Source organism: Neofelis nebulosa, chromosome 2 (genome assembly GCF_028018385.1).
Source record: "Neofelis nebulosa isolate mNeoNeb1 chromosome 2, mNeoNeb1.pri, whole genome shotgun sequence".
In the NCBI taxonomy this organism is placed as follows: Eukaryota; Metazoa; Chordata; class Mammalia; order Carnivora; family Felidae; genus Neofelis; species Neofelis nebulosa.
Window position 1 is genome coordinate 137,362,209 of NC_080783.1, and position 20,671 is coordinate 137,382,879.

The 20,671-nt window shown below is 36.1% G+C and overlaps 1 protein-coding gene across 2 annotated transcripts in view; it reads right to left on the reverse strand.

The window, feature by feature from the left end:
- Window positions 1-20,671, reverse strand: part of PLPPR4 (phospholipid phosphatase related 4) — a 42,033-nt gene that overhangs the window by 9,453 nt on the left and 11,909 nt on the right. Inside the window, exons 2-4 of one of the 2 annotated variants that reach the window (XM_058716453.1) lie at window positions 9,877-10,062; window positions 2,368-2,497; window positions 110-305 (exon numbers count right to left, since the gene is read on the reverse strand). In XM_058716453.1, the coding sequence (XP_058572436.1) occupies window positions 110-305; window positions 2,368-2,497; window positions 9,877-10,062 (512 nt within the window). Of the gene's footprint in view, window positions 1-109; window positions 306-1,012; window positions 2,272-2,367; window positions 2,498-9,876; window positions 10,063-20,671 lie in introns of those variants that run through there. The other variant, XM_058716454.1, reaches the window with a different exon arrangement.

Below are 20,671 nucleotides of genomic sequence, written 5' to 3' on the forward strand. Positions count from 1 at the left end.
AAAACCAAAGTCATTATGACTGAAAAATGTGGGCCTAAAATGATACCCCACACTATTAATGAACAATGAAAACACTGACATGGAAAGTTTTTAAGTCTCAATTTCTAACCTGCCACTGTTGATCACTGTAAGGTCAGATCCTGAGCAAATATCTTCCACAATGTAGGAATTTTCTTTGCAAGACACATTCAGGGAGGTGTAGTTTGGCTTGCACACGGTTAGAAAGTATGGCGCCTGATAGCCTGTGGAGAGCTGTATGATATCTGTAATGAGAGCTGTAGAGCACAGTCCAAACACATGAACGCCTACAAGCAGAGGGAAAGAAATTGTTACCAAGTTAGCACCTAATGCTGATATTGCACCATCATCAACCATGTTTATCACACATTAGTGTGGCAACCTTCAAATCTGTTGTGATTATTTTCTCTGAGTTAATTTGGAGAAAACAGTATAGAAAATTCCTAAACCTTTAAACCGGATACTTGCTGCTAAAATAAGGGCAATTAGGATCTCCAAGTTAGTCATTTGAGGTATTTTTGTCATTTGGGTTAAGCAGGACCTATTCTCAATATCATTGCCATTGGTGTCTTGTAAGACCCCCAGGACATATTAAGGTGGCCAACTGTGTGATTTTAGAAGGATTAAATACAGGGGATGAAGCAGAATTCAAAATGATTTAAAATTGCTTCACATGTTCGAGCTTTCAGGGCTCGCTCTCTCCAGTAGTTCCTAAACCCTACAGAACTGGTTCCAACTCCCTACAAGCTGTAGTCATATCAGGAATGCTAATTAAAACAGAGAAGAGGGCAGGTGGGTCCTGTCGCAGAAACAGTCATATCTTGGGTCCGGGGCTGTGGGAGCCTTCCTGCGTGTTTGGAATTCAGAAATGATGTTCTTGTATCTCCTCACCCAAATCCTATCTTTCTTTTGTGTCCTGTGGCCAGTCTCAAACCATAAACTCACAAATTCTGATGCAGGTCCCTTGCCTGGGAGTCTAGCTCTGCTCACTCACCTGCTTCCTCTACATGGTCTTGACACCCTGGATTCACTCTGAATTGACATCCTGGATTCTTATTCGTGATTTTTCTCATAGAAATCATTGCAAGAGGCAGCTGGGCAATTCATCAGTAGACTCCTCCAGACCACGGTCACTGGCCTGCATGTTACCTTGTTTTCCACTTTCCTTTTCTGCTCATTCCCATCTAGCAACTACTCTCCCAATTCCTTCTCCACCCTCTCGACTGGGGTTCATGACACAACCTTCATTTCTGCATTCTAATTCCCAGAAGTATGCAAGGTCTTAGAGAGGAGTTCGCTTCAGTGGGGAAGCCCATCCATGTCTGCCTTAGGAGAATAAGAATCTCCTGACCCATGGAGGATGAGATTGCTGACTCTGGGCACTGTTCTCTAGGGAAGTATGGACCATCCTCAAAGGCATGAGGCTTTTCACAGAGGTCATATGCCCCCTTGTCCACAGAATCTTGTTACAAAAATTTATTTTCCTCAGATCAGCTATGTGTCCTTAAGATTTCTGTCCTTGCCTCAGTTTGTGACCCTGCTAAAGGGCCTTTTTTTGTCTTACCATCTCCAAGTGCCTTGCTTAATGGAGCAAGTCTAGGGCATGACTTAGACTGGACTTTTCTTCTAGTGGGGAAGAAGGTTGTACTTCATTATCTTCTAGCTATTAAATGAAATGACCTATTCCTTTGAGCTGAGAGGTTACAGGTAAATTTTTTACTGACCTATTGGAGAACAAAAAGGCCTGTGACTCAAACATTAGGATAGTCTCATGCTAATCAGAAGAGATGAAGGTTTAGATACTAGTTAGATTCAGATGTTGATTTTCCATAGGCCTTATAAAAAATAAGAGGCAAAGTTAGAGGATATAACCAAGGATAAATAGCCATGATTCAGCTCTCTCTATGGTGACATTTCCATGTGCAGTAACTTCTGGATGAAAACACTCCAGGAGAATTGAAATGGAATCACTGATGTGGCTAAACTAATTTCTGAAGAGTTATCTATTCATAATGGCCTGCTGACATTTATTCTCCACTTTAAAAAACGAACACAGATCCAGAGAAACCATTTTAAGGTAAATTTATGCTTCAGCCACAGCTAAGACAAAAATATACTGAAATGTATGGCATGTTAGCTCTCAGAACAAGCGCTATAACTGTAAATAACCCATTACAGATACAAAGCCCAAATCTTAGTGTTTTAACAGTTTTTTCGTATAATGTAAAACTCATCATGGACCTGAAATTATACATCTAAATTATAGCTTTAAAGACTTAATATCTGTAATTAAATATAACATTTCTATTTGAAAAAAAAATTCCTTTCTTTGTGGTTCCCCACACTCACCAACAAATCTGACGGCTCTTCTAAGGAAGGAGTTGAAGTTGCAGCCTCCGGCATTAATGTTGGGCTCCAGTCCAACCCCATTTCTTCTTTTGGACAGGCAACAGTAGAGAATTCCTTCCCCTACCATAATCTGTAAAGACAAGGCAGTGTTCAGAATGGACTTAGTGGGTACAAATGAATTCTACCTTATCTCTTAACACATCATCAGTTCAACAAGGCAAAGATGTAGTTTTCTTAAAAGCTTTAGAGATGTGAGCAAGTTCTCTTGAGTAGTTGAGGGAGCAGTGAGAAGAAGCAATCAGGGCACTGTAAAGAGCTCTGGTTGGATCTTCTGGGTGCCTATGTACCAGTCAAGGCTGTGGTAGCATCCTGGCATTTTCATGCAGTTGGAGCACTCAGTCTTTGGCCTTTTTGCTCAATGACACCCAGGGATGATACCTACTTGATTAATTGCATGATGACTGATCCTGCCCTAACCCTTTGAGTCTTGGCATTTCATTGCTAAAAGCACAAAAACAAGATGACTGGTGGGGATGACGAGGAACAAAATAAGTACCAAAGTTAGGATTAGGACATTTTACTGGCATATTATTTCAATAAACCAATTTGGGATTGAGCAGAAGTTTCAATCCCTGGAAAGTATGCACAGGGTTAGAAAGGTGCTATCTAAAGCCGAGCGGCGTAATAAAAATGTCTGTGACGATGGAAATATTTTCCATCCTGTCCAGTAGGGTAGCTACTACCCACATGTGGCTACTGGGCCTTGAAATTTAGCTACCTTCAGTATTTAAAATTTAAATCGATTTAGATTTAACATAAAATAGCCAGGTGTGGCTGGTAGCTACTTTATTGGAGAATGCAGATTACAAGAGAATTTAGGTGAGCAGGGTGTTATTCCCTAGGTATAAGATTGCAAAATGTGCTTACAATGGACAGTGAGCCATGCTATAGTATCAGAAGGATTAGGTTAAGATAAAGAAAAGTATACTTGCTGTAGGATTCCAAGACATAGGACATCAGGGAAGGTACCTAATGCATTTAGGCATCATTTCCTTTAAGAAGCTTTCCTTGAAATACCCCACAGCATCTTAAGCTGAATTAGGTCCCCTTCTTTGTGGCTTCCTCAGCACCTCATCCTTCCCTCCTAGCAAAGCTTGGTTAAAATGCACTTGAACAGTTTATTTTTTTGTCTTTTACCTGACTACAAGTCTCTGAGGGATGAGACATTTCTTATTTACCTTTAATTCTCACTGTCTAGCACAATGCCTGGCATTGTGGGATTTGCATTTGTTACCCTCATTGTGGGATTCTTGTTGGCTAATTACCCTGGGCATTCAGGTCATTGGTTATTCTATACAAGAGAAGTAAGATTTGAGGGGAGCCTGGGTGGCTCAGTCGGTTGAGCATCCGACTTCAGCTCAGGTCATGATCTCACGGCTCGTGAGTTCAAGCCCCGCATTGGGCCCTGTGCTGACAGCTCGGAGCCTGGAGCCTGCTTTGGATTCTGTGTGTGTCTCTCTCTCTGCCCCTAACCCACTTGCATTCTGTCTCTGTCTCTCTCAAAAATAAATAAAAGCATTAAATAAATTTAAAAAAAAGAGAGAGAAGTAAGACTTGAAATTATGAGTTTTATTTATGAAGAAAATTTTCAAATATTTAAGATTATTGTGCCTAAGAGATTATTATGAAATGCGACATTGATTTGTAGATATGTGTGGAGCTGAGGAAAGTTGAGTTACATGAGACACCAGAAGTCTCTTAGATACAAGTGATGGTGTCACTTTAAAAGTCATGGTCATGATTAGGGGCTCAAACAGATTTCCCAAGGGAAACTTCTCAGTTTTCATTACTAGTGTAACATTTATTTTATGAAGTTTTTAAAACTATAGTTTTTTTTAAAACTAATGACAGTAAGCCTACGACCTTCTGCTTTGAATGTTCAATCTGCTATATTTAATTCTTTAGGTATTATGGTATGTGTACAATTACAAAGAATCTTAATTTGTATAAAAAATAATTTTCTTAATGGAACTCTACCAATAATCACACGTGTGTGAAGATCATGTGGCATACATGATAAACATCTTTAAAATCAATCTTACAGAAATCATCAAAAGGAGGGGTTTTTTTTCTCAAATAATTGAACAGTGAGTTAATTATACTTCTTGAAAAATGTCATCCTACATTATCACTGTAAGTTAGACACAAGAAACACAATAAGTTCTATATTCTGCACAGATAGATGTGACATGATATTCCACACACAAAGCATAAGATAATGGGTATCTCAAATTCATCATTTCAAGAACATTAACCACTCATTCCTGAAGTGCATTGTTGTATGATTAAAAAATACTGATTTCATCTTCACTTTCTCAACAATAATTCTGTGAATAATTTTCCCCTATTTTCAATTATATGTAATGATTCACATTTTGCCCATGAAAGCTAAATTATATACACATTTATTTGTATAGTGCTGTTAGGGAAATGTATCTTATCACACAACACAATAGTCATTATCTCAAATGACCTTGAGATTTCAGGGGTTTTATTTTAGTTGTGTAATATGCTCAAAACTCGTATGTCAAGAGAGTACTTTAATACTCTTTGGCTCGATTATGGATAGAGGTTTCTTGTCATTATTTTGACATCACCCACTGGTCCTCTCTAAGAAACACATCAATTTTCTCCTCATACTTCTATTCATTTAACCTTGAGCTATATGTCATTGCATGAATTTTCAAAGTGGCTCAATTCTGTTTAAAGATGGAATTCTCCTCAGGGGGAGGGGAGATGCTTCTTGATTTATTTCTAAATGCACCTGCTTGTTTCCTCTTTCTGAATGGCATGCTGTTGTGCTAAAATATGGTTTCAGAGTTTAGCCTTTGACAGTAAAATTATTTGTTGCTTTTGTCATTTGTAAATAGAAAACAATTTGTGACAAGCGTCTTTTCACAATATTCTGTTTAGCCTGTACACAAGCCAAAAAAGAAATGATAATTTTTTTGGCTTGTCCAATATCAAGGGCAGGTTTTTGGAAAAGATTCTGAAGTGACTCTACTTCAGAAAAGGCATAGTGAGAAATATATTGCTTTTTATTAATCATATGGGCAGTGCCCTAAGAATAGCCACCAGAGGAAGCACTCCAATCAAAGAAGTCTTCCTTGTGAAAAAAACAAAGCACAATGACAAAAATATAATATTTATCATAGTATCTTCAGTGTTTAAATTTGCAGTGAATGTCTTTTGGAAACCCTAATACATTTAATATTCTACCTTTTGATTGTATAGTCTTCCAAAGCTAAGGTTACTCCTCTAGGAACATAATCCAATTCCAATAGAATTCTTCTATAAAGTTAGATATACTTATCCTTTAAGAATATGTAATAAAATTTTACTTCCAGGGAAGTGAAAATATACATCCTTTTCTTTTCATATAGATTTCATGAAGATTTATGGTACTCTCTGTTGTTTTCCCTGGGACACAGTCTCCAAAGGACTGAACAAAATGATGGTTTCATTATCACTTTAAAGTAAACGAAAAGTGAATATTAAGGATGAAATTTTCCAATTTAAGGGCAATTTCAGAGACATAAAATGTATTTCACAGACATGAAAGGAACTTTTACAGTTTCTCATTCAACATCACGAAGCCAAGTTATTTTTAAAACCTCTCAAAGCATTTTAAAAAATCTGAAAAGCAAACACTAAAAGATTTATAGTTGAATGCCTATATAAGAACATCTGTCGATCTTCTTTTGTTTATATAAAGATTCTTTTAAAGAATATTGTGGGGGTGCCTGGAGTGGCTCAGTCGGTTGAAGGTCCGACTTCAGCTCAGGTCATGAACTTGCAATTGGTGAGTTTGAGCCCTGCGTCGTGCTCTGTGCTGACAGCTCAGAGCCTGGAGATTGCTTTGGATTCTGTGTCTCCCTCTCTTTCTGTTACTCCCCCACTTGCACTCTCTCTCTCTCTCTCTGTCAAAAATAAATAAAGATTAAAAAATTAAAAAAAAAATATTGTGGACATGAGTTTTGGGTTTGTTTTTTGTTTTTTGGTTTTTTTTGTTTGTTTGTTCTTGTTTGTTTTTTGTTTTTTTAAAGAGAGAGAATGTACATGCGCAAGAGCAGGAGAGGGCAGAGAGAGAGGGAGAAAGAGAATCCCAAGCAGGATCTGTGCTATCAGGGCAGCCCTACTTGTGTCTTGATCCCACGACCCCCGAGATCATGACCTGAGCTGAAATCAAAAGTTAGACGCTTAACTGACTGAGCCACCCAAGGTGCCCCTGTATAAAAAAATCAATCAGTCGATCTTCTTTTGTTCATATAAAGATTCTTTTGAAGAATACCAAGGACATGAGGTCTTTGTTTTTCTTGATCTTCTCTCCAGGTGAATGGGTGAAAACAAGAAGTGCTTCTCTTCACAGAAGTGGGCTTCAAAAGCCATTTTCAAATGAAAGATTGCTCTTGCCTCCCCTCCTGTGCTCACCACCGCATTTGCAACAGGTTTATGCTACCATAGAGGTAAAAGGAGAACAGCATCCTTGAGAGTTGGCGGTTAGAGTCTACTTGTTATTTTTCACCTTCAGGAAAAGAGGGGAAGGAGGTTACAATTGTTAACTATGTAGGAAGATTAGAGGCAGAATTATGAGTCTAGAACAAGATGACTATAGACATAAGACCAATGTTGGGAAAATGAATGTTTTGGGAGAAGGCCCTAAAAATAGAGAAGGGAAAATGAAATTGGAAAGAAATCTAGAAGAAGCATGATATTTGAAAAGAAAGATGTGAAAACAATATTTGATGGCAGCAAAGTCAAGATTTGTTTTACCTTTGAGTGTTTACACAAAGCTATGAAACCATGTGTAAGAATCACTGACACCCTGGAATATCATGGAACTCCAAGTGATATGGGGGTATTTAGGGACCCCAGGGTATAAATATTGCCCTAGTTTGCCTCTTGTTCCATTAAGAGGCATGCAGCCACTAGAGAGGCCCTGTGAAGACCCCCAGATCCAGTGGGTTCTTTGTGGGAGGAACTGGCACTGGGTTCCCCAGGTCAACTTTGGTGGGAGGCAGCCATGACAGATTTCCCCTGTCATTTCTCAGGGCTCAAGAAAGCAAGCTTTGGCTTAGAATCCCCAGAAAGCATCTCTAAATTGCATATAGAGAATTTATTATGGGAAATGAAGGAGTCACAGATGCAGGGACACCGTGATGAGGCCAAGGTCATTGTCCTTAGGACATGTAACAGTGTCAACAAAGGGATCAATATGGGCTAAACGGTGCCAGCAGCAAGTGCCACAGTTAGACTTGCTCTCTTAGCAACTTAATAAAATACCCTGGGGAAGGAAGGCTTCTGGATATATAAAAAACAAATCATTTCAATGACTGAATATCAACACAATCTTTTCAGCAGAGTCCTGAACATTTGTACAGAATTTAATTTCAAATATTCTATTATAATAAACTTGGGGATTATACCCTAACTAGGAGAAATGCTTCCTGGTGTAATAGTGTAAAGCATATATCCATTTTGCTCTTATCAAATGACTGATGATATGAATTTTTTAATAAGTCATTAGAGAAATGACAGGAAAATGCTATTATTCTGAGTAATACTGCACTTTAAATATGTTTTATTAGTTTGAGTCTCAGCTATTTCTAAGCACATCATGAATAGTTCCAATTACCCTGGCGTTACTAGAGTTCAAATAAGTCATTAACTTACAAAGTATTTTGAGTATGAAAAAGTTCTATGGAGTATTAATTTTGGATTCTACCTTACCTTCTGAGAATATTTTGTATAATTTATTTAGAGTGTAAACATATGCTATGATTTTTAATATAGGGGAAAATTTTTAAAGCAAATTCATGGCTACATAAAAGTATAGACTTTGGAAGGTTTATGCATAGATTCTTTTTCTAAAATTGCTGATGTGCTGAACCAGAATAGGTCAGTTCATTAGGGAATCCTATAAAAACTCCATTCAAATACAGCTTGTCATTCAAAAACCACTTCCTCTGATATTCATGGGCATGATAAAGGCAAATTAAAAGTTCCTACTGGTAGAAATAAATATTATTAACCTTGAAACCTGTTTTTTGTTCTTTATGTAGGATTCTAGGGGCAGAATCTTCTTCCAGAAGAAGCCTTCTGGAAAAGCTTGCCTAGTCTTATTTATTTATTTATTTATTTATTTATTTATTTATTTATTTATTAATTTTTAAATTTGCATCCAAGTTAGTTAGCATACAGTGCAACAATAATTTCAGGAATAGATTCTAGCGATTCATCCCCTATGTATAATACCCAGTGCTCACCCCAACAAGTGTCCTCCTTAATGCTCCTTACCCATTTAACCTATCCCCCTCTCCCAAAACCCTTCCAGCAACCCTCTGTTCTCTATATTTAAGAGTCTCTTCTGTTTTGTCTCCCTCCCTGTTTTTATGTTATTTTGCTTCCCTTCCCTTATGTTCATTTGTTTTGTACCTTACATTCCTCATGTGGGTGAAATCATATATTTGTCTTTCTCTGTCTAGTCTTATGTATTAATGAATTAAGAAAAAGTGTGTTGGGGCACCTGGGTGGCTCAGTCGGTTAAGCCTCCGACTTCAGCTCAGGTCATGATCTCACAGCTCATGGGTTCGGGCCCTGTGTCGGACTCTGTGTTGATAGCTCAGAGCCTGGATCCTGCTTTGGATTCTGTGTCTCCCTCTCTCTCTGCCCTCTCCTGCTCACGCTCTGTCTTTCTCTCTCTCAAAAATGAATAAACTTTAAAAAAAAAGGTTTTTTAAAAAAGAAAAAGTGCATTTATTCATAATGTGTAAGTTAGCAAACTAAAAATAACTATGTTTTTAATTCAATTCCAGTAGGTTAGGGCATTATTTTATATTACATGTTTAAAAATGCAAATGCCTGTTTTGAATCTAAAGTATTTTATTTGTCTCTGTGTATGCATGTGTGTGTGTGCATGTGTGCATGAGCCAGTATGCCAGAAGTGTGAGTTGTGACCTTTTTACTTTACAATTGCTAGTGCTCAATGCTCCTAATCAATAGAAAGTGCTAACCCAGTAAACATGGAACTGTAAGCGATATCTACATGCATTTTGAGAAGAAAGTCTCTTGGCTGTATAATTATTTGGTTTTCCCCTCCAGTTTTCCAGACTTCAGATACCAAAAGAACACATTAATTAGGAAGTATATCAGAAACATCATATTAGCCATTCAAGAGGAATTATACAGTTATTAACATTTTTAGAATCATTTATAAAATTAAACATTAGAGACCCATCAATTTTGCAATCATATAATCTTCTATAACTTTGAATGCCAGTAATTTTCAACTATAAAGTCCCATGATATTTTCAAAATATCTCAAAGACATGATCTCTCTGTTCCAAGATTTAGAGTTCACCTTTTGTTTATTTTTAACACATTTATTACACAAATGTGGCCATTCTTAGTTTTGGGGACTGACAAACATAATTTGGGGGCAATTCTTACCGTAATTGCAGGTCCGGCGAAAGCCAAGCTAAGCAACATGAGGAATGGAATTGCCTCTTGGGTTGGTTCAATATATGGCATGCTAAGACTCCGATCATAGCAGCTAAATCCAGAGTGCACAGGTTTGAAGACATCTGTGAGTTCAAGGAAATACAGGCTAACCACCGATGATGCCAATATAGGCAACTGAGAAAGAAGGATATAGAAGAGTAGTTTATTATTGTGTATGGGTCATACATAGGATCAGTGCATCTTTAAGTGGAAACAAATGGCTGTCTTCTCTCACCACTCTTTTCTGGTCTCAGAGTCAAAGCCCTTCATGAGTGTTCTTGCTTCCTCCTTCAAAACATATCTCCAATTCACCTACCTCTGTCACCAGCCTATGAGCCTGTGTTGTCCCTCACTTTTGCTCTTGGACTGCCTTCTGGTCTTGTACTCTCACTCTTCCCCTTCACACCCTATCTATCCATTTTCCACCCAGCAAACCAACAGGTCTTTTGAAAATACTTTTGATCATATCACTCCCTATTTCAACCACTCTGGTGCTTTCCATTCTACTCAAATACCATCTGAATGTCACATCATGGAATATAAGTTTCTGCATGAACTGGCTCTTGCTTCAGTTTCTTACATCTTCTTGTACAATGTTTATACAACTCCCCAAGCCCCTGCCCACTACAGTCTAATTGGTTTTCACACTTTTCCTCAAACAGTCCAATTCATTTCTACTTAGGGTCCTTTACATTTGCTCTTCCTCTGGCTCTTTGTACAACTGGCCTCTTCTCATCATTTAATGATGACTTCCTGTACTTTCTTACTAAGGTAGCCCTTGATCCATCCTTCTCTCTTGACCCTTATCATCTTGCTTGATTTTCTTCATGGCACCAATCATTAACTGAAATTACCTTGTCAATTTAATACTTCACTTATGTATTTTTCATCATCCCTCCCTCCATTTGTGCTGAAATACACGCTCCATGAAGTGAGAGTCTGCCAGTATTATTTATTTATTGCTGAGTCAGGGCACAGAATTGTTCCTAGCACGGGGTGGGCCTGTAGTACATCATTTAATAATTTAATATAGCAATAAATACTTGTTGATGAATGACTAATTGAATAAATTAATAAATCTTAATTTATTATAATAACTAGACTAGCGTTACCAGATTTAGCAAATGAAATTACAGGTCACCCAGTGAGATTATAATTTCAGATAATCATTGAGCAATTTTTAGTATAAGTATGTCCCATGCAATATTTGGAAGATACTTATACTAAAAATTGTTTACCTGAAATTCTAATTTCACTGGATACCCTTTAGTTTGTCTGGTAAACCTAAATTACACACAATTTACTTTCTAGACTTTGTGTTAGGGATTCAACTATTAATTCACTCAACCTACAATATGCCAAGTACTATGTCGATGCTAACTACAATATGGTGAACAGGACATGGGCTTGGCCAGCAAGGATCAAAGATTAAGAGAAAATACTGCATGTATATTGATGCTAGGCCTTTCAGAATCTGAAAATTCAGTTTATGTCACATTATTATTAAGAACTGTTTAGAGCACACGGGTGGCTCAGTTGGGTAAGCATCCACTTCAGCTCAGGTCATCATCTCCCAGTTCGTGAATTTGAGCCCTGCTTTGGATCCTTTGTCTCCCACACCGCCTCCCACCCTGCCTCTCTCTCTCTCTCAAAAATAAATAAACATTTTTGAAAAAGAACTGTTTAGCTTAAGGCTTTGTTACTTGTAGAAGACACAATATTTATTTGACTAAACAGGGCAGATTTTTGATGAAGACATTATTGATCATCCATTATTTCTGGTTGTCCAGTTAAAAATATAAGTGTAGAAAACAGCATTATGCCTTGTTTTCCCAAGGGTCTTTTTGTAATGAGGTGAGAATTAGGTTTATTGGAACAACTAATTATGTATAGAGATTTATCTGGCATTGTCCTCCTGTTTTTCAGATTGATGCTTTTCAGTAGAGAGAACAAAAAGTACATCAAATCACTTCTATTTCTTGCATTAGAACACATGATCATTTGATCACTCCAAATATGTGATCATTTCTCCTCACCACTCCCCTCTCCCATAATGCATGAATGGTAGCTTCAGTCTTGACCAATAAAGCAGTGCTTCATGTGCATATGTGTGATTGAGATTTTCCACTTAAATCCACTTAAATATATTTTAGTTTTAACAACAATATTTCATATAGTGCTTACTATGTGCCACTTTTTTGTTTTAGAAATCTTAAGTAATTTTATTAATTAATTTTAACTCATTTAACTTAAGACTTTTTATTATGATATAACATGGGTACTATTATTATCTTTGTTTTTCAGGTGAAGAAGTCCAGTCTCCTTTGGTAAGTGGCAAAGGTTGATTCTGAGCCCAGGAATCATAGCTCCAGTCTTATTTCTTAACCAGTATTCTATGCTTTTTTTCCCAAAAATGGTAATAAAGTTTTAGGATAATGAAATTTTAGGTCTCATACAGATATTTTGTAAATGGGAATCAGGTCTGAAACCTTTGACACTTACCTAAATAACATTTGATCTTCTCAGTTTAATATACTAATGCCCCAATAAAGTGAGTTTGATGTCTTCTGCAGAAAGGTGAACAAAACTTAACATGTCCAATCTGAAAATTAAGTAAATCTTCTCTACTACAGATATTATTTGCCATTGAATTTTTTGGATGATTACTTTAGAGTCTGTTTAACTGTACCAGTGAAGACATAACCATGAAATGAAAGTACTGTTCCTATAGTGTGTGTGTGTCTGTGTGTGTACCCGTGTGTGTGTAAATAGTGTGGACACTCTGAATTCAACATACTGTGGTCAAACCCAATGGGGTCATATGGTTTTCAAGGCACCTAGGAGGTTCTAATATCCATTCTTCCACTCATTACTACCAATAGGACCTTGGAAATGTTTTTCTTAAATCTCAGTATTTTTTTCTATGAAATAGGTACACTGATAGTAGCCATCATCACAGGAAGTTGTAACAATTAAATGAAGTATTGAAAGTAATTTTCAATAATATATGGAATGAAGAATATTTTATAAATGTTAGTATTATTATTATTGTTGTTGTTGTTGTTATACTTATCAAATGTCACCTTTTCCATAATGCCTTACATGGTAATATTTTTGAGAGTAATTTCCTCATTCTTAATTCCCTAGTACTTCTTTTTAGGAAATTTGTATGTGTTCTTCTTTATTACAGTTATCTGCTATAGGTTAATTGGAGCCTTTGCTCTGCTTCCCCAATGAAAAGCTTTTTGTTTTTAAATTTTTTTAACATTTATTTATTTTTGAGAGACAGAGAGAGACAGAGCATACGTGGGGGAGGGGCAGAGAGAGAGAGGGAGACAGAATCTGAAGCAGGCTCCAGGCTCTGAGCTGTCAGCACAGAGCCTGACGTGGGGCCCACGAACTGTAAGATCATGACCTGAGCTGAAGTCAGACGCTTAACTGACCAAGCCACCCAGGTGCCCCCCAAATGAAAATCTTAAAGTGGGGATCTAATCTTACTCACCTCTGTATTTCCACTAATAATATATATCAGAGTGAGTTCCAAATATATATGTATATATATGAATATAATAAATTCATTTTTTGAATGAAAATAATTTCCTTCAGTAATGTTATGTACCTTAGTCATTTCAGACATTAGCCTTCTTGAAACTACCAATTTTTCCAGTGACACCATTTTTCTCCCCATGTATTAATATTATTTACAGTTCTATAGAAACATGTTTCAAGACCCTCATCTGTTTTCAAAATATTGATAGTCATATTTTTCTTCTTTTTGGTGTTTCTTTCTCTTTGTATTCTACTTCAATTTTGTATTCTTTGTATTTTATTTATTCTTTGTATTCTACTTCAAATTTGTTTTTAAGAAAGAGTGATTTGAACAAAATATTTGTATTTGAGGAGATAGTAATTTTATGCATTGTTGTCCCATATGGTATTTTACTGCCAGACAATGTAATGAATTAAATTAAAATCATTACTTCTTTTTTTATAATGCTCACTTTTAAATACTTGTCTTCAGAGGTATCCTTCATTTCTTGAAATACTCATCAACAAAACTTCTTTTTGAATGGAAAAACTTTAGCAGATGGTATGTACTAATTTGGGCATAGATGCAGAGTTGATATATAAAAGCATAGGCATCTTCTGATTGCATTTAAAATGAGATTTAAAAAGATATTTTAAAAGATCTGTATAAGCAGGCATTAGGAATTTTATTCACTAGTTATTTTGTAGCAAAGAAAAAAAAAAGCATGAACTTGCTATTTTTATGCAGCAATACAGAGAAGGGAAATTACCTGACGATTAGCAAAATGGTTTTTAAAAAATAAGAGATTCATTCTTATAATTGCCATCTGCTAAGGAACTTTCAGTAAAAATAATAGAAGCAATTTTTAAGAGTAAATTATAACAGTTTTAGAAGACAAGACAAACAAAAGAACTGTGTTTCAAAAGATTACAGTTGCTAGATAATATTGATTTTTTCGGGTCAATTTAAAAAATACAAATTGACAGTCTATCAATTTTAGCAAAACACTTTATGGAATCTATCATGACATTTTATCTAGGTCAGATAATTTACTTGCTTTTAGCATGTTAATCATAAGAACCAACAACTTTCCTTCTTATTTGGGAAAATTTACTTTGCTCTTGGCCTAGAGTAATACAGGTCAGTTCCATTCTTTTCCTTTTTTCATGGCCATTGTGAGTGCAGAGTCTCAAGAGATCCTCTTAAACTAGTGGAATTATAGTCACAAAGGGACAATTAACATACAATATTTTATTGTATGTTTATTTATTTTATTTATATTTTAAATATGTTTATTTATTTATTTATTTATTCAACAAATAGCTACTGAGAGCCTCCTAGCGCTTAGGCCTTGTCCTGTGTCCTGGAATATGGATGGAATGAAACAAAGTCCTTGGTTTTTTTTTTCTTTTTTTTTTAATGTTTATTTATTTTTGAGAGAGAGAGAGAGAGACAGAGTGCGAGTGAGGGAGGGGCAGAGAGAGAGGGAGACACAGAATCTGTAGCAGGCTCCAGGCTCTGAGCTGTCAGCACAGAGCTGGACGCAGGGCTTGAACTCACGAATTGCGAGATCATGACCTGAGCCAAAATCTGACACTTAACGACAGAGCCACCCAGGCACCCACAAAGTCCTTGTTCTGATGGAGATTTCATTGTAGCTGAGGAAGGCAGGTAAGAATTTAAAAATTACAATATGAGAAAGAACATATACTATAAAGAAGATAAAAGAGAAGGCTGTGGTAACTCAGTACCTGGATTGCTATTTTAGATCAGAGAAGATCTACCTACGTAGGTGCCATTTAAGCAGAGGCTTGACAGGGCAAGAAAGAAGTAATCATATAAAAACCAGGTAAAAGCAGAGTCAACAGGGAAAAGTGATATAAGAAGTCAGAGAGGTGCATTTGGGGCCACACTTTGCAGAGAATTGAAGGCTGTGGGTAGAGTTAATACTTACTTTATCCAAAGTACATTTGGAAATGCTTTAGAGAATTTAAGCAAAGGTGTAATATGACTTAAAATATTATTTTATGAACATCACTCTGGCTATTGGGTTGAGGATGGATTGAGGTGGGTCAAAAGTAGAAGCAGGGTGAAAATTTAGAAGGCTCACCAAAACTCAGCAAATACTTATTGAATACCTAGTACATGCTAGACACTGCTCTGAATGTAAGGAAAACAGCAGTCAACAAAACAGAAAACTCCCTGCACTCATGAAGCTTCCATATGCTAGTGGATGCGTGGCACTTGCAGTAACCCAGGCAAGAAACGATGGCACATTTACTCAGGTGTAGTGGTGGAGATACTCAGAAGTTGCCAGATCTGGATATGATTCTGGAGACACACAAGACTTGTTGATGGTCTGGTCACCGAAGAAAAAACAATAAAGGCCGATTTCAAGGATTCAAGGCTTGAGCAATTGGGTCAGTAGCATCATTTACTAGAAGAGGGAAAGGTGGAAGAAGCTTAAGTAGGAGAAAGATAAAGTTCTGTTTGGGGAATATGAGAGTTGAGATCCCTCTTAGTTATCAAAATGTAGCTGTCAGAAAAGAATAAGATGCCAATCTAGACCAAGGCTGCAGGTAGAAAGGTGCATGTCATTGATACAGGATGCTTTAAACATCACACTCACTTTTGAACACTTGCACAAGAAATTTCAGCGCTAAATTACTTTGGTTTTAATATGAACGATGGCACAAGAAGTCAAAGAATGTATTGTGTATATTCCTACCACTCATATGCAGGACATAATCCACAAGAAAAGAAACATTTTCTTGTGTGAATAACAAATTTTAAGTGGGAGGCTGGGAACCAATTCTGGTAAAGTATCTCAAAATCATATAAAATGTGAAAATTAAAACATTAATAAATATATTGAAATCAAGTTAAAACTGAAGAAATACTAGCAGATCAAAGGAAGTTTACTAAAGCTTGTGCCACAAAGGAGGTTGTCATAGGTCAACATGGTGATAGTACAATTTTTCACTTCCTACAGTATATGTATACAAATGTATATGTATATATATATATATGTATATATATATATATATATATATATGTATAATGATATTCCTTAGTAATTTTTGCCTTGTAGGTAATACAGATAAATGTCTCCTTCAAATACTGACAATAATAATAACTAATAATATATACTATAATATAGTATAGGACTTCATAGTTTATAAAACTATCTTAATTGTAGCATACTCAGATGAACTACAATGAATCTCCAAAACATGAATTATGAGAAAACACACTAACACATAGTGTTGTTAAAGGAAGGAATAGGTCAAGAATGAGTCTACAGTGTCATTCAAGGTCTAGGTATCTAAGCCAGTTTTCACAGATAAAATGGCTGTGGCTTAAATGGCATGCATAGGTACAAATTCAAACAGGGCAGCATGACAGAGGGAAACCAAGGCCAGTCTCACCACCAGGAGAAGCCAGCCTCTCCTCATTTATTCCACTAGCTTCTGGGATTTGGGGCAAGTCACTTAACCTCTCTGGATCTCTTCTGTTCTCAGTGAAGGGAGGGTCTGTTTACATTGCCATCTAGTTCTAGAATTCTCTACATCCTGGCGTGATTTCAGAAACATTCCAACCATTTCTTTTACATGGTCACTACCCTCTATAAAGTATTATGTCTTCTGCCTCTGGTCTCTGCACAATTCACTTCATCCTGCACAATGCTTCTAGGCTGATTTTCTAGAGTTCATGTCTGATCATGCCTTTAAGAGTGTCCCACTAATAATAGAATAAAAGTGCAAAATTTTTTTTAGAATGGCACTTATGACCTTTTATCTTATAGCCTAATCTGCTTTCTTGTTTAATTTTGCTCCATACCTACTCTTCACTCTCCCAACCCACGAAAAACCTTTGTTTCCATTGCACTTTTATCTCAAAGGACATGTTCCAGTCTCTGCTTTATCTTACATTTCACGTTTGTGTCCCATAAAAATTTTCCTCATAACGGTCGAGATGACCTTCCTCATAAACATCTCCATGCTCTTCATTCAGAACTGAAGACTCTGACTTATGTACTCCATATCTAGTTCATTTTAGGACCTGTGTGTCTGCCTTGAATTACAATGCTTGTATATTACCAGCCCTAATTTTAAGATTAGGTACTTAAAAGTGAGATCTCTGTATTCACACAGTGCTTTCAGTGTTTTAGGTGTCCAGTAAATGTTCGCTGAATTTAATCAAAAGAAATCAGGACATTAGTATTAAATAAACACAAAGCATGGCCAATTTATTAACAATCACATAGCATATATGTTGAGGATGTAGGTGCCAGATATTGTGCTAAGTTCTTTTATAGATTGCTCCATTCAGTCCACACCTTGTAAAGTATCTATTTGTATTCCTAATTTACAGATGAGAAAACTGAGACAGAGTAGGTTACATAAACTGTTCAGGGGTCACAAAGCTGGTAATGGGAGTACCCACATTCCTTCCCAGGTGCCTAAGTCCAGGAAACATGCTATATATACAACTTCTTTGCTAATGCGTCACAAATTGCTTTCCCGCTCAACATTGGTACAATGGCTGCAATTGGCAAACGGGAGGAGGGTGTTGCAGGAAACAGGTGCCTTTTGAAAAAAAAGTCACCCAGTTCTTAACCCTTACCTCTTAAACAGTTTCTCTACCAGTTTCTTTACCACTCAAACACGAAAATTGCCTCTTATGCTCAAATCTACTACTCATCCTTTCTAGAACTCAGTTCGCTTTCAGTTACTAAAAATAGAATTTATGGAGTAGCAACACATATCTAAGAAGACAAGAACATTTCTTGGGTTTTTATTTAGGCAATTCCCCATAAATTATCTAATTTAATACTCATAACCTCTTTGAGAATTTTAAGATAAGTTTTAAGAAAAGACCCCGCCCTGGATAAGCTAAACAGCATGCCTGGCTTCTAAGTACAAAGCCAGAGTGGGGAACCTAATCTGTTAAATTCCTAGATGCACATGCCCCACTACACCCTGCTGCCATCCTGGCACATGTCACCATCTGGCATTAGTCTAGTGCTTTTCAGGAAAGAATAGCCCCAGGCTTCAGTGGAAATGCCACTTAAGGACAGAGGCCAGAGATGGCCATGTGTACAATGGGTTTAAATGGCACCAAGAGTGAAAGGTGGGAGGCACTTTTCAAATCACGCTCTTAATCATATGATATTCCAGGGTCTTAAATGTTCTTCCCTGTGCAGTTTCTCTGATATAATTTTAATTTTTTTTTTTTGGCAGTATCTTAAGAACCTTTAATTGTATCTTGGATGTTGCCTGCTTTTATCTTCACTTTTGTTTTCCCTTGTAAGTAACTTCTAGTATAAAATTCCAGGAATTGGGCACCTTTAAAGCTCCAGATGCTTTCCTGTCTTTAATGTTTCCTTTGGATCTCTTTTGCTAACTGCTTCTTTCACAGTGATTATCTTATGGGATAGCAGTTGTTCCTTCACTTTTCTCTTTTATTCAATGATAAGACCCTTGAGAACAGAGAAATGTTCTTATTCACTTCTTTATCCCCAGGGCCTAGCATAGCAAAGGACATATTCAGTAGCCTCAATGTAGAATAAATACATACATGTATGGGTGGTTTGAAAGAGATGTTAGTGTTTACATAGATCTTGTCATGTGGCTAATACAATAAAAGAAAAATCCCCATGTTAAAAGATCCTTGCCTACCTCTACCACAGAACATGCTCCTACTGCAAATTTCTAGCATTCTAATGATTTTTTTAAACATTAAAGAGCACAAGAAAATTAAACTAAGTCCTTCAACTAGCAACCGCAGTTAATAGGGAAGAGCAACCAGACCCAATATATATGTTAGGTTTAATGGGAAAACTCTGTCTTATGTCTTTATATCCAAATATAAATTACATCTTTATAGCTCTAAAAGCACTAATTACAATCATTCAGTGATCAATTAATAAAGTTTAAAATAATAATACATGTCTGTTTCATTACCTGAATATTGATTCAGCATTAGGCTTGGGGCAGTAAGCTTTGTAATCACCGATTTTAACCTTAGGTTTTGAAGATTTGTTCCCCTTACATAATTAGACAGTGAAGTATGTGCATTGTCTTGGAAAGCATTTTGTCTTTCAAACCAAATTAGACTAAGACCTGAGGCTGGAGACCTGTATTTCAATTGTTAAAAGTAATTGCTTTTAAATCTTTCTACAGTTGTAATTTCTTTTCCCTTAGAACATATACCTGACTTTTAGAAATATGGAAACAAGTAGCAATTTAATGCTACTAATATTTTCCAGGTACCATTTAAAGTAGTTTAAATTTCTGAACTCATGCAATCTTCACAAAACCTGTTAGGCACTATTACTGACCCCACCATACAGATGAGAGAACTGAGGCACAGATTACAAGACTTGTGCAAGATTATACAGCTGTTTAGCTAGATTATAAACTCAAGAAACATAGCACCTTAGTTCATGTTTGCAACCTAATTATACCCACTGCCTTTTGCTAAAACTACCACCTCTGACCTTTGCCTTCACAAAGATGTTTAGAAATAAAAAAAAATACATTAATATAAAGTACATCTTATCTTTATATACTATGGATGCCACCTTACAATTTCTGCTGGGAATTGTGCATGTATTTTTTGATGTCTCCTTGAAAAATTAAAATCTTAATATACTTACATTAAATGACATTTTCACTATTACTTATTTTATTCATATAGAAAAGCATACCTATTTTCACCTGAACAGTCTTACAAAGGAAGTACATAGTACATTTAGGGTCCAATAAATACTTCCTAATATGAAACAACACAGGGTAAAAGAAAAATATATAAATATTGTCATGCAATAATGTCAGGGAAATGAAATGTAACTAAAAATGACACATTTGAGATATGGAATAATAAAACCAAAATTCTGATTTTGAGATCTAAATTGACATAGAATTTTACTGACATACAATTTTATGTTATATACATAGACATTATTGAATTAGAGATATCAGTATTTTGAAAAAAATTTTTAGTTGCTTACTAATTGAGGTATCAATTTATCATTAAACCATTTTATTTAAGCATTATAAAAGTTTATATTTTCTATTATGTAATAATTATTTGATCTATTTAACAAACATTTATTGAGTGTATACTATGTGCTTGATATGTTTTATTTGATGTATCAATTATCCAGCAAAGGGATTTCCAATCTATTTTTTTAGATTCGAACTTAACAAT